We start from the raw sequence: 14,366 nt of genomic DNA, 5'->3' as shown, positions 1-14,366 counted from the left end.
GTCTATCACTGAATAATAATACCTAACATAATAGTATAGCATCCTGATTTTCCTTTTTATTTATTCTTCTTTCATATATCCCAACTGCAGCCCCCTCTCCACTTCTCCCAGTTTCCCCCACCTCCCCTTTCCCCAAGATCCCCTGTTTAATCCCTGCCCCATCTCAGTTCCACTGTGAGCTCAGATGCACTGTGTACTTACACTACTAAGCCCAGATACCAGGGTTTCAGGCCACACACCCTGTCACACCCCATCATACCCTATCTCCTATGCCCTTGGATCATCTTTCCCCTCCACCCTTTGGCCAGGGGAGTATGAAGAGAATTCTGGATAGACATTTGAGGCCTCAAATGGATATGCCCCTATTCTTTTAAAGTAATGGCAAGTAAACATAAATAAACTGAACACTTTAATTTGACTGAGATAAAATAATTTTATTTAAAACAATGGTAATAGGAAAAGGGAAAACGAGTGAACTTGCTGGAAGGGCAATATGGATGTTCAGTCTAGTAACCTGGAGAAGAATTCAGGGTTATGAAGAAAGTTCCAGCTCAGTTCTCTTTGTTGATGTCAGTCAGGGTAAGTTTCTCAAATAGGTACTCAGCCATGCCATCTTCTGGAGACTCTTTCTGGTGCAGGTTGGTCACGTAGCTGCTCATCTCCTTGAGGACTTCAACTTGCTTGCTCAGAAAATGGTTCTGCAGGAAGTCACAAAGATGGGCATCGCTTTTGCTAGTGGCTAGCCGGTGCAGGGCCACAAGGCTTTGGTTGAGGGTCAGCTCCAGCTGAAAAGCATTCTCCATGGCTGCAAGGCCTCCAAGCCAATCATCACGCTCTGGCTTGCTGATAGTGCAGAAAGAGATGCGACCACCACGCTGATTTTGTACTGCCAGGAACATCTCGGCATGCGCAGTACACTCATGTGACTTGTTCAGAAAGAAGCTCGCGAAGTTTTCCAGAGCCACATCTTTACGGTCAAAGAAGAAGCCCATGGACAGATAGACATAGGAGGCATAGAGCTGCAGCTGGACATGGCTGTTGATAGCAGCCTCGCAGTCGCGGTGGTAGTTCTGTCCCACATGAGATAGTGGAGAGACCGTTGGTGGTATCACAAACACCGATGGATAGGCAGCCCTGACTCCTGAGAAGCGGAGTGGGCAGCGACGGCGTTGACGGCACCGAGACCGTCGCAGAAAACCCATGGTGGGCAATAGATAACCCACCAGCTTGGTCCCCCGGCTGAACTAGTAGTAGTGCAAGCACAGAATGTGTTTAATGGAGGCTCAGATCCGTTAACAGGCATTAGAACATGAGTTCTAAGTTCTATAGCAAACCGTGTGACTGCATTGATTATCTGACTTATACAGTATTTTGAAAAGTTATTAAGAAAGGACAAATATTTTAATACATCACTCAATTTCTTTAAGCAAGCTATGTGACTATTGTTTAAATGTGATTGTTTCGTTAATGCAGTGCTTTTCATGATTCCAGCAGTTATGTTTAGTATTATGAAGTTTTATTTCAGTGACAGCTCTCCTCAGTGGCTTCAATGTGCATGCAAATGACATCCTTCAATGAGGAGTCACAAGCTAAGTCCAGGGGTATAAAATCATCACTGAATTCAGGGGTCAGAACCTGGTATGCAATCACTGAATTCCATCAACTATGTGCGTGACTTTTCTATCTAGCGTCTCTGGATATTTTAGTTTTGCAATAGCATTGGCAACATCCAGGGACCATCTCTGTTTCTTCCATTACATGCTTGTTCCCCCAGAATTAGCTACATTCGTATATCAAGATTGTCCCTTTTTACTTTGTTAATGCAGTTTTTTCCCCTGTGTGCTGCAGTGTCAGAGTGTTCTCTGGGAATATACAGTATGAAGCTATCAGGTGGAATGAGGACTACTCCACTTGCCAAATTTGGAACCTACCTAACACTTTGCTTAAGAATGTGCTATATTTTGGCTTTTATTTGATTCACGGCTATTGTATTATAGTTTCAGAAAATGAAAATGGTACATACTAGTGCAATTCATTGCCCTCATTACATAGGAGTGGGAAACTACACAGGGATAGAAAGCTACACAGGTAGAGAAACTACACTGGCATGGGAAACTACACAGGGTTTCCTGGGAAAAGCTCAATATAAAGATGAGGAAGACAGAGTCTTGTGTTGGAGAACAAGAGGCACTTATTAATCTCAAAGTCATTCCAGAAATCTTGGTTATTGTTTGATTTCATTGCCACTTAGCTTTCTATTGAGGCATTTTTCACTCTCTAAATTAATCAATCCAAAACATACTATGTTTTTGTCCTTTAAAGATTCCCAGCATTTTTCTGCATTGCTACCTGTCCCTTCTCATGTTTGTATTATAGTAAGTATGTCTTATGTGACTAGTCTACTGTCATGTCTCATGTGTCCTTTAAAAATTCTCTTGTAAGGCCGGCAGTGGTGGCGCACGCCTTTAATCCCAGCACTCGGGAGACAGAGGCAGGCAGATCTCTGTGTGTTCGAGACCAGCCTGGTCTACAAGAGCTAGTTCCAGGACAGCCAGAGCTACAGAGAAACCTTGTCTCAAAAACACCAAAAAAATTCTCTCATAAATACAATTATTTCTTGCCTAGTTTTCATATGATTCAAATGTCAGCATGACTCCTTTATTCAAACAACCATTAGACTACTATATGTTATAATCTGGAAGAAAAGAATATAAAAAGAAAAATAATAGTAATAATAGCAGTGATAAGCATAATCAGTGATCTAAGTGGGGAATATTTAGAAAAATGTTTTAGTTTTGAGAATTTCATGTGTAAGTACTTTTTTTTATACATCCTATCTTCCCTTCATCTCTTACTTTAGACTCTTCCCATGACCCCCTAAAATTCATAACCTGTTGTTCTTCAATTATTGTTGTTACACACACACACACAGTCATAAATACCACATGCAAAGTCCATTTAGTGCTGCTCATATGTGTATGTGTTTAGGGCTGACTGCTTGGGATTGAATAACTGATTGGGGGTTCATACCTGAGAAAAACTGATATGATATTCTCTCTCTCTCTCTCCCTCTCTCTCTCTCTTTCTCTCTCTCTTTCTCTCTCCAGTCATTAATTGTTTATAGCTCTTCATATAGGTGTGTGATTTTGGTGATATTGTAAAACTTCCCCCTTCCACATTGGCACGTCAACTGGTGTTGCTATAGTTAGGTCTTATTTAGGCAACCATATTGTTGAACTTTCAGGAATGCAGTTTTCCTGTCACGTACAAAAGACACTATATTATAGCAGACATTCTGATTTAACACATGTTTACAGAATCACATTTTTTTTTCAAATGCACATGGATTCAAAGATGAACCTTATTTGAGTTATATATAAACATAACTTTAATTTTATAACATATGTCCTCTGGCCTCAATGGAATTAAGTCAGAAATCATGAAAAACTATCTGATCTGGGCATGGAGGCTCACACCTGCGTTCCTAGCACTCAGAACGCTAAGAGACTTCCATTGGTGTAAGTTTAAAGGCAGTCTTGACTCCTTGGTGAGTTCAGTCCAACAGACACTATAGTGTGAAACCCTGTCTCAAGACAAAAATAAACCACCAAAAAGATATCTGAAAAACTAGAAGTGTTTGATGACCAATACTAAACATTTCAACAATTCTCATGTCATTAGGATCTCAGTTCCAACTCCTGTCACTTCTCTGGTCCTTGCGATCGCCAGTGACAGTATTGAGGTGGGATCCACAGAATGTCGTTAGTGTAGAAGACAGGTCATACTGATTTTACAGAGTGGTGCATGCTCAAATGATAAGAGTGGGCAATAATCAAAGAGATCACTGCGATGATCTAATTTTTAGGCAGTCATTACAGTATTTTCTTTTTTTAAATTAATGTTTAGAATAAAATGCACTACTATGGTTTTTGTTTTGCCATTTTTATTACACACTTTGTTCTTATTGATCCCCCCTCCTCTGCCCTTCCTTCTACCATGCTTACGTCCAACAAGGGGCTAATTCTAAAATATTTAAGGAATATCAAATAATTAAATAGCAGAAAGTCAATAAGCAAGCTAATGAACTGAATACACAGCTCTGAAAAGAAGCATAAATGCTCACTAAATACTTGTAAGGTGTTCAACACTTTTAGCCACCAGAGAAATACAAATTAATTTTTTTATATTATTTTGTAAGGTATCTCCAAAATAAATGGCTTTTCTGGAAGAACTTTGTCCTGCCCAGATGACTGGCAAGGCTATTTAGATTGATTCTCTCTAAAAAGGATGATAGTGTGCCTTTGTTCTTTATCTGACACTCCTCTGTTACATATATATACATATATAGTAATCATATAAACTTTAAGGCTCCTGGAGCCAGTTGGAGTTAATATACTAATGACTTTCAGAGCAGTTTTTTATGTCATGCTTTCTCCTGGGACATGAGACATAACTTTGCATCTATTCTTCTGATCAGTAATTAAAACCCTTCTGTTCTTGTCATTGATTTCATGCAACGTTTATTATAAAGGAAAGGTATCCAGTATTCTCCAAACCCGTTAATATCTGTCCTGCCGGGATTTTGTCCACTTCATGCAAACTAGAGCTGTCTGAGAAGAGGGACCCTTGAATGAAAAAGTGCCTCGATAAGATTGGCCTGTGGGCAGGCCTGTGGGGCATTTCCATGGTTGGGCCTTGATGTGGGAGGGCCCAGCCCACTGTGGGTGGTACCACCACTGGGAAAGTGGGCCTGGATTGTATAAGAAAGCAAACTGAGCAAACTAAATGGAGAGCAAACCAGTAAGCAGCACTCTTCCATGCTTTCTGCTTCAGCTCCTGCCCCCATGTTCCTGGCCATGGATGTGAGGGCAATCTGGCTGCTCCATCTGTCACCCCATTGATCGCCAGGGTTGGGTTCCTGGCCTGACTTCCCTGGACTATAAACTACAAAATTGTCTTTCATCATCATAGCAATAGAAAGCAAACTAAGACAGCATTGGTACTAGAATCATGGGGCATTTCTCTGAAGACTGGACCATGCAGTTTGTGGACCAGGGAAGACTGTGGGATTGTATGGACCTTGGACTGGAATAAAAAACATTGAGTGTTCTGATCTTAATCTTTTGTGAAAATTTGGAGATAATTCTGAGAGCAGTAAAAAAATGACAGGTGCCTGGACTGTGAAGTTTCAGAGGGAGGTTTGAGGGTTCCTTAAAGACTGTACCTATCTATCGGTGCTATTCATGTACTATTTTTAGTTAAGAACCTGTGGTTCTTGTCAGTAGGCTCTGAAGAACTGGCTTAGTTTAACAAGAGACTAAGACACTAAAAATGTAATTTCCTTTTCTGGGAACGAGTATTGGTCATCAAGGGCTAATAAATCAGCTGCAATTGAGAACAGACCAAGATAATTGACATGAGATCTTCTTAGAATATTTTCTCAAGGTCATCATACAAAAGCTGTGGTCCAGAGGGAGCCAAAGAGACATCACTTGCTGCAGCCAAAATTGGTAAGTCTCCCACTTTTGGTACTAGTCTTATAGGGATGGATAAAACATGGGAAGAAGTTAAGGCTTGGCACCATGAGACCCCAGAAGATGCCATTAGTTAAAGTTATAGATTCAGTTGCAAGAGAAAACCAGAGGATTGTGAGCGAGCTCCAAACATTAAACCCTGAGCTCTTGATTTTACTTTGATTTGATTGTTACTATACCCAAATTCTTTCCTCTTGAAATAAAAAATATTCAATTTACTTTTTACTTTACAGGAACCCACAGTTAAGAGATTTTGGATTTTTAGAGACTTTAGATATTTTAAAGAGACCAAATTTTTAAATACTGTGGAAGTTTTAAAGTAATACTATGTTCTGTATTGTGGTATTAATATGAAGGCTGGGGGATAAAAAATAAAAATGTATAGTTTTGTTTGATTATTTTTGTTTTGTGGGGTAAGTAAGGAAAGGGTTTGTTCTACTGTGCTTTCATATTGCTGTCCATCACTGAAGGAAGATGGGAACCCAAGCAGGGAAGGAACCTGGGGGTAGGAGATGATGCAGAGGCCACAGAGGAGTACTACTTACTAGTTTTCTCAGCCTGCTTGCTTCTTTCTTTCTTTCTTTCTTTCTTTCTTTTTTATTTATTTATTTATTTATTTATTTCTTCCCTTCCTTCTTTCATGTATTATTCTCTCATACAGTACATCCTAACTGCTTTTTCCCCAACTTTATCTCTCCCCAAGATTCACTCCTCCTCCATTTCCCTCCAAAAAGAACAGGCCTCCCAGGGATATCATCTGAGTATGGTATAACAAGTAACAATAAGACTAGGCAATTGAGGAACAATGTGAGAATTCTGCCAACTTCATTATTTCTCTTTAATTTTTAATTTTATTCTTTGCATTTATTACATCCTGACTGTGATTTTCCCTACCTCCAGTCCTCCCAACTATCCCCCTGCACCACACCCCTGACTAGGCACACCACACCAACTCAGACTAGGCACAAACCCTCATGACAAGGCTGGAAAAGGCAACCCAGTAGGAGGAAAAGGGTCCCAAGAGCAGGTGGATGAGTCAGAGTCACTCCACTCCCACTGTTAGGAGTCCCATAAGAACACTAAGCTACACAACCATAACATATATGCAGAGGATCAAGCTCAGATCCATGCAAGGTCCATGATTGACAATTGAGTCTCTGTGAGCCCTTGTGAATCCTGCTTAGTTGATTCTGTGGGCTGTGTTCTCATGGTAGTCTTGATGCCTCTGACTTTTACAGTCCTTTCTCCTCCTCTTGTGTGTAGTTCCCCAAGCTCTGTATTTTTGTGTCAAGTTCACAAGAGATCGGTTTTGCTGTTGTTTTGTTTTTTGTTTTTTTTTTGTTTTTGTTTGTTTCTTTTTGGTTTTTCGAGACAGGGTTTCTCTGTGGTTTTGGAGCCTGTCCTGGAACTAGCTTTTGTAGACCAGGCTGGTCTCGAACTCACAGAGATCCGCCTGCCTCTGCCTCCCGAGTGCTGGGATTAAAGGCGTGCGCCACCATCGCCCGGCAAACTTGACACAGCTAGAGTAACCTAAGAAGTGGGAAACTTAACTGAGACCTCTCTAAAATTGGCCTACAGTAAACCCTATGGGGCATTTTTAGTTGATGATTGATATGGAAGGGCCCAGCTCATTGTGGGTTTTTGCCACTCCTGGATCCTGGATTGTATGAGAAAGAAAACTGAGCAAGCCAATAGGAGAGCAAGCCAGCAAGAAGCATTCCTTCGTGGTCTCTACTTCAGTCCCTGCCTCCAAGTTTCTGCTTTGAGTTCCTTGCCTGACTTCACTAGATGATTAACTACAAACCAAAGTTGAAATTACCCTTTCCCTCCCAAATATGCTTCTGGTCATAAATAATGTTTATCACAGCAATGGAGCTACCACCAAGACCTATGTCTGGGTCTAAGTCCTACACCAGCGTCTGAATTGATATCCATGGCTTGTGTTACAACCAAGAGCCGTGCAGATACTTGGTCTGATCAGCCACCTGATACCATGTTGGTGTCCAAGGGCCATGCTTCCACTGGCATCATACTGATCTGGGTAGTGTGGACTGCAACCTGGCAATGGAGATGTCTGTGCCTACACTTCTGCTGAGGGCCATGTCTGGGTCTATGGTCTTGCTGCAACTGGGGTCTGTGTTGATCTTCATGGCTTGTGTTACCACAAAGGCCATAAGAAGGAACCATGTGTGTTGAAATCCAAAGCTTATGATTAGCTGGCACTGGAAGAACTGTCCCTGTATGCTGCTGACAACTACAGCAGAAGAGCTGGCCCCAGCCCTCACCACAGGGATAGGAGATCTAACTCTGTCCCTTGCATGCAGTGGGTGACTCCAGCATCCTGGACTGACAAAATCAGCTACCAACAAGATTCACATCCATGGCTTTGAGTTGGCCCATGACAACATCTACCCCATCCATGATCTGACAGAGTGTGTCAAATGACTGGACCTGAAGTATATCCACAAGATTTTCATGACTCAGGGCAACAGCAGGATATTCTAGTGGAGTTCTAGTGAGGGTCAGTATTGACAGTATACCAAAAACTAGAGACCTTGAACCAGAATAGCAACTCGTTCCAATGACATTTTCAAGTAAAGCTAAGTGGACAAAGAAGTGTTGGAGAGGCAGGAAAATGGAGAAGCGAAGTGGGGTCTTTATTTGGTTTCAATTAATATTTTCTTAAATTTTCTTTTAGGAGGGACACTGTAAATGGAGAATGTTCTTTTATTCCCTGATACACAGACCCAAATAATTACACAGAAACTATATAAATTACAACACTGTTTGGCCTATTAACTCAGGCTTCTTTTTTTTTTTTCCTTTTGAATTTTCTTATAGAAATAATTTACACTCTAGTGATATTAGAAGAATAAAAACAAAATTTATGCCATACCCGGGATACAGAAAACCTCTAAAGACACCCATAACTGTCCTCCCCCATCCCAACCTTGCAAACACAGCATACCAGTTGACGTTTAGCATGTGCCCACACAACTTGTTCACAAGACAAGAGATAAACAAATGCCCCAGCCCCCGGCATCCTCAGGGTTTGTCATGATCAACAGAGGGTTTCCACACTCACTGCAGCATTAACCCTGCACAAAACCACAGTCCAAAGACACAGAGGTGTTCTGGCAGCATGACTGCTTCCTGTAACTCAGGCTTCTTATGAACTAACTCTTACATATTAAATTAACCCATTTCTATTATTTTATATTTTACCACAAGGATTGTGGTTTGTTACCTCTTGCTTTTTGGTACCTGCCTGACTCAGCCTTCTTTCTCCCTGCATTTAGTTTAGTTTTCCTGCCTACTTATATTCTGCCCTGACATAGGCCAAAGCAGCTTCTTTTTTAACCAATGATGATAAAACATATTCATAGCATACAGAGAGGAATCCCATATCAGGACACTATGGGAGTAAGACATAGATATGGAAGGACCAGAAAATGAGTGGGATTAGGGTACATGATGTGAAATTCCCAAAAAAAATCAATAAAAATTTATGTTTTAAATCTTCGCTAGATTTTCTATTATTCTGATAAAACAAACACCGTGCCTCCTGACTGAGAAGGAGTAGCAGGTTTCTGTCTCTTGTGCTTTCTGTTGGTTGCCTTGTCCAACTTCAATATGACAGCTTTTGCTTTATGTTGTTATATTTTATTTTGTCATGTTTTTATCTCTTAGAAGCCTGTTCTTTTCTAATAAGAGACAGTAAAGGAGTAGATCTGGAAGGAAGGGGTAGTAGGGAGGAATTGGGAGGAGTATAGGGAGAGGAAACTATAATAAGATTATGTTATATGAGAACAGAGTCGATTTTCAATAAAGGGAAATGAGAAAAAGAACACAATTTCATTCACAGTAACACAAATAATGGTAAGAAAATTAAGAATAAATTTGTCAGATTAAGCACAAAATTATACATAGACTACCTCACAACATTTTCAAAGATATTAAATAATAAATAAATATAAGCATGTTCCCAGCTCATGCATCAAAAGACTTGATACTCTTAAGATGACAGTATTATCCAAAGTCATCTATAGATTCAACCAACATATAAATCTATCTATAAAAATATAGTTTCATTTGTAAAGAAATTAGAAAATTGAACCTAATGTTCGTATGCAAAAGGACAATTTTGGAAGGCTTATCACTTCCTGATTTCAAAGCTTAGTATAAAACTAAATTAAGGCTAAACTCTTCCAAAATGGAAAAACAATGAAAGATAACAAAACCAAAAGGTTTAAGCAAGTTATGAAAGATTTGAGTAAGCCACAAAAGGTTTGGAAAGGCTAAATTTCATATATATTGTTTGGTTTAATCTTAATAAAAGCCTCTCCACCAGCACAAAAACTCCAATCAAACCAGATTAGACTTGATTAAAATGCCCGTGTTTAATAAATGCAGCGCTCTCAGGTGGACTGAGACAGCATGACAGGAAGAGGAGCCCACGCAAACCTGAAATCACGTGTTCCTTTTTCTGGTATGATCCTAAATAGCCTGTGGGAGTGGTCCTGATCCTCTCTGGGGGAGGGGTCAGCACTTGGCAGGCTGGGAGTTGGAGTCTGAACCAGGGCAACTCCCAGGCCAGGGGCTTCCAATCACCCCAGACTTCTTGGATATAGGGGTGTTAAGAGGACTGTGGTGATGCCCCCAACTAAATATTACATTCCAGATGGGTGTGACAAGAAGCTGAGGTGATATTTATGTCTAACATTTTAGGCTCTTTGGATAAAGGGGTGTTGGCTCAAGTCTGGATATTTCTTGCAGGCATGGGGTGATGTGGGAGAGGGGAGAGCTGAGAGTTGGCGTTCTCATGCTCAGCAAGAGGTGTGGCTTGAGCGGCATCCCGTTTGCTGTCATCCTGGAGTCCTTAGGCAACTGCTTTTTGAGGGACATGAGAAGGCAGGTGGCTAGGAGAAAAAATGTTATTATTGGCCCTATGAAATGGGGCTAGCCATGGGATGGGACACAATAGCAGATAAAACCAGATTTTAGTTGGCAGGTGTCCTTGATTCAGAAGAGTTGGTACCAATGGTGAAGTCCCAGGAGCTGGTATAGGTGTTTGGCATTGTCTGGAGAGCACTTTGCGAGTTGGTATTGGCCCAGGCAGCAGGAATAACCTGTAGAATATGCTTGAAACTGGCTGGGGGTTAGTGTAGTAGAACTTAAAGAAAACTGGAACAGATTTTAGAAGACAAAGGAAACTGGAAACTCTGAACCTCTGAAGACACACCTGAAATCTGTCAATTCTGGATTATGAAGCCTGTTAAAGAGGCAAACCTGTCTGTATTTTAGCAGGAACCTTCATTAAATGTCATGGATGAAGTAATAAGTTAACAGTACCTTAAGTTGTCAAATGCCATTAGGCAGATCTGGGAGGGATAAATGAGCAAAAATGACAGCTTTTTTAGCTACACGGGCAATCCCAAATCCTCTCCTTAGTCCTTGGAGAACACCAGTCTTAGAAGCAGTGCTTGCTGTTAGCTGCTGAGTACAGGAGACCCAAAGATTTCTCCTGGGAGGGGGGTAGATTAATCTACCTGTCTGGGCAGGATGAAGAGATCGATTCCCCAAAAGGCATCCAGGAAGCTGAAGAGGTGGAAGGCCACTTTTTGCACTGTGGGTTGCTTTGTCAAACCCAGAGGCAAGTCCTGGAGGCAGAAGGTCTTCTGTCTTTTTGGAGGAGCTAAAGGGTGCTGCGGAAGCTGCAAGTCTGTGTTAGAAGCTCTTGTTGCTAAAATGCCATGCCTTCAGATCTGTAAAGGTAATTGGTAACTAAGTTGTTGAATTAGGAGCGGCGGAACTGCGTCCCCAGCACCCGGCCGCCTGCACGGCTAGCTTTATACCCGAAATAATTACACGGAAACTGTATTCTTTTAAGCACTGCCTGGCCCCATTAGTTCCAGCCTCTTATTGGCTAGCTCTTACATATTAATCTAACCTGTTTCTATTAATCTTTGTAGCCCACGAGCTGGCTTACCAGGAAAGATCTTAACCTGCATCTGTCTGGAGTGGGACAATCATGGCGACTCACTGATTCAGCTTCTTTCTCCCAGCCTTCTGTTCTGTTTACTCCACCCACCTAAGGGTTGGCCTATCAAGGGGCCTAGGCAGTTTCTTTATTAATAAGAAATCACTCCCACATCACTAAGTACCATTACCTGTTATTTAAACTGGGTATATAAGCTAAATTTAGGTGTGTATTTTATCCATTTAGTTAGTTTACCAATGCCAGTAGGTGCAAGAAAGATTAAAAGGAATATTTTGAGCACATCATGAAAACACATTTACACAGACATAGTAAGGCTGCATCATTCTGACAGACAGACAAAACATTTTAGAAACCCATGTTAGCTGACCAACTTAAAAATCCCAGCGCAGTTAGGTCTGTCTGGGAAGCACAGCAAACAGCTAGATGGGGTAGGGGGAGGGGCAGAGTGCGTGGCTTTTGGAGCCTTGTTTAAGTTAGGTGTTGGTGCCAATTTAAAAGAATTTTTTTTTTGGTAAAAGCCCAAGTGGCAAACAGCAGGGATGAGGCGGGAGCAGAGCAGGGCCAGAGTGATCCTGGCATAGGTGGCAGAGGCAAGGGAAACAGCTGATGGGCGAGTGTGGTTCCAAAGGTATGGGCAATGACCTCCACTGTCCTCAGAAAGGGAGTCGGGTTTAGATCCCTGAATCCGGAACAGGACAGGAGCACTGGCCACAAACAAGGAAGCAGGAGAATGCGGAGGCAGAATGAGAACACTGGCTGCGAATAAGAAAGAGAGAGAGAGAGAGAGAGAGAGAGAGAGAGAGAGAGAGAGAGAGAGAGAGAGGTGGGCAGGACAAGAGTGCGCATTTAGGAACTGTGGGCTTCTGGAGCATTGTTAATTTAGGATAGACAGCCCCAATTTAAAAAGATTTTTGTAAAAGGCCATCTAAGGGCAATTTGGAATCAGCTTGGAATCTCAAGAAACCCATTTTAAGCGCATGTCTGTGTGACTCAAGTCTGTTGTGATTTGTCCACTGAACAGTGCCCTTGAGTCAAAAATGGGGGTGCATGAGAAATGGAACATCTCCCCACACCCAAGTCCCATGGATTAGGCTTCTTGGGTGGGCTGTGGCTTCAACAAAAGTCCAAAAAGCAAATGGGCCACCCCAAGACCCTAACAGCAATGTAGTTTAAAAGGGAAACTCACCAAGTGAAGCCGATGGTGCCTGGCCTAGGGCATGCAGGAAGGACATTTTCCAGCAGGCAGCCCTGGGCATGGGGCCCATGGGAAAAAAACAGACCCTTTTCGGTAGGAACCTCTATCTGTTTGGTTTAATCTTAATACGAGTTGCTCCACCAGTGCAAAGAACTCCAATCAAACCAGATTGGAGTGAATTAAAATGCCCATATTTAATAAATGCAGCACTCTAGAGTGGACCGAGATAGCACGGTGGGAAGAGGAGCCCAAGCAAACCTGAAATAACGTGTTTCTTTTTCTGGCATAGAGCCTAAATAGCCTGTGGGAATGGTTCTGACCCTCCCTGGGTGAAGGGTCAGTGTTTGGCAGGCTGGGAGTTGGAGTCTGGACAGGGCAACTCCCAGGACAGGAGCTTCCAATCATCTGAGACTTCTTGGATAAAGGGGTGTTAGAGGGCTAGGGTGATGCCCCCAATTTATTATTACATGTATGTGTGACAAATCTAAGAAAAGTTAAATGATTATCTAAGAATCAAAGCTTAATTCACTAATATGTAATAAAATACAATCTTTCTGTTTAAAGTTTTCCCCTTTAAAATATTGATCTCCTATTAGTAAAAGTTACAAAAGCTGAACAGGATTTTGTAGGATGATGTCTCATTTCTTAAGCTATCTTTATTGGTTTTTGATAGATTAGGGAACTGGATCTTTTTTTGTTTGTTTGTTTTTCGAGACAGGGTTTCTTTGTAGTTTTGGAGCCTGTCCTGGAACTAGCTCTTGTAGACCAGGCTGGCCTCAAACTCACAGAGATCCACCTGCCTCTGCCTCCTGAGTGCTGGGATTAAAGGCGTGCACCTCCAATGCCCGACGGAAAATGGATCTTAAAAGGGCAAGATTTAAGTGTCTATTTCCATTACCATACTTTGAATTTTTCCCTTATAACTCTGTTTAATCTTGTTGGGCCAAAATTATCTCAGGACCTATACCTCAAGGCCTGTAGGACAGAGAAAAGCCTGGCTCGAGTTTGAAGAATAGTCAAAACTACCAAGTGAGGATGAGACAGCAAAATCTAGGTAGATGCCCCTCCAGCCAGACGGAGGGCTTGGCTGTCTCTCGTTGGCTGGACGTACCCCCACATCACACGATTTCACTTAACCTATATAAGCTGATGCTCACAGTAATAAACTGAGTTCCTGCTTTGACTTGACTCTCTATTGCATCTGATTGTCCTGCATCATGGGGCTAGGGATCTGACTGTCCTGTATCGTGAGGCTGTGGAGCTGATTTTCCTGCATTGCGGGGCTGCAGAATGGACAGATAGCACACTCACCTTTCCCTGGGGCATAAGGCTAAGGAGGCCTGGCAAACCTGACTTAAAACTGATTAAAGAACTGGATCATTGGGATTGAATGGCTATAGCAGAGGGGCTGAAATGAGACTGAATAAAATTTAAGATCTAGAAAAGAGCCCTCATAATTTAGAGTCAGATCACTTTTTTTTTTTTTTTTTTTTGGTTTTTCGAGACAGGGTTTCTCACAGCCATCTGTAATGAGGTCTGGTGCCCTCTTCTGGCCTTCAGGCATACAGACAGAATATTGTATACATAATAAATAAATATGTAAACAAAAAAATTTAAAAATAAAAAAAAGGCCCAC

At 41.6% G+C, this 14,366-nt stretch overlaps 1 protein-coding gene across 1 annotated transcript; it reads right to left on the bottom strand.

Moving 5' to 3' along the window:
- Nucleotides 1-551: 551 nt before the first annotated feature.
- On the bottom strand, nt 552-1,202 carry LOC101983147 (ferritin heavy chain). Its single transcript, XM_005353367.1, has one exon. It carries the CDS (start codon nt 1,200-1,202, stop codon nt 552-554), a length of 651 nt encoding a protein of 216 aa, XP_005353424.1.
- Nucleotides 1,203-14,366: the final 13,164 nt, after the last annotated feature.

The sequence above is a fragment of the Microtus ochrogaster genome, chromosome 10, assembly GCF_000317375.1.
Source record: "Microtus ochrogaster isolate Prairie Vole_2 chromosome 10, MicOch1.0, whole genome shotgun sequence".
Classification (NCBI taxonomy): Eukaryota; Metazoa; Chordata; class Mammalia; order Rodentia; family Cricetidae; genus Microtus; species Microtus ochrogaster.
Note: the sequence above shows the minus strand (reverse complement) of the source record. Positions and strands in the feature narration are given on the sequence as shown.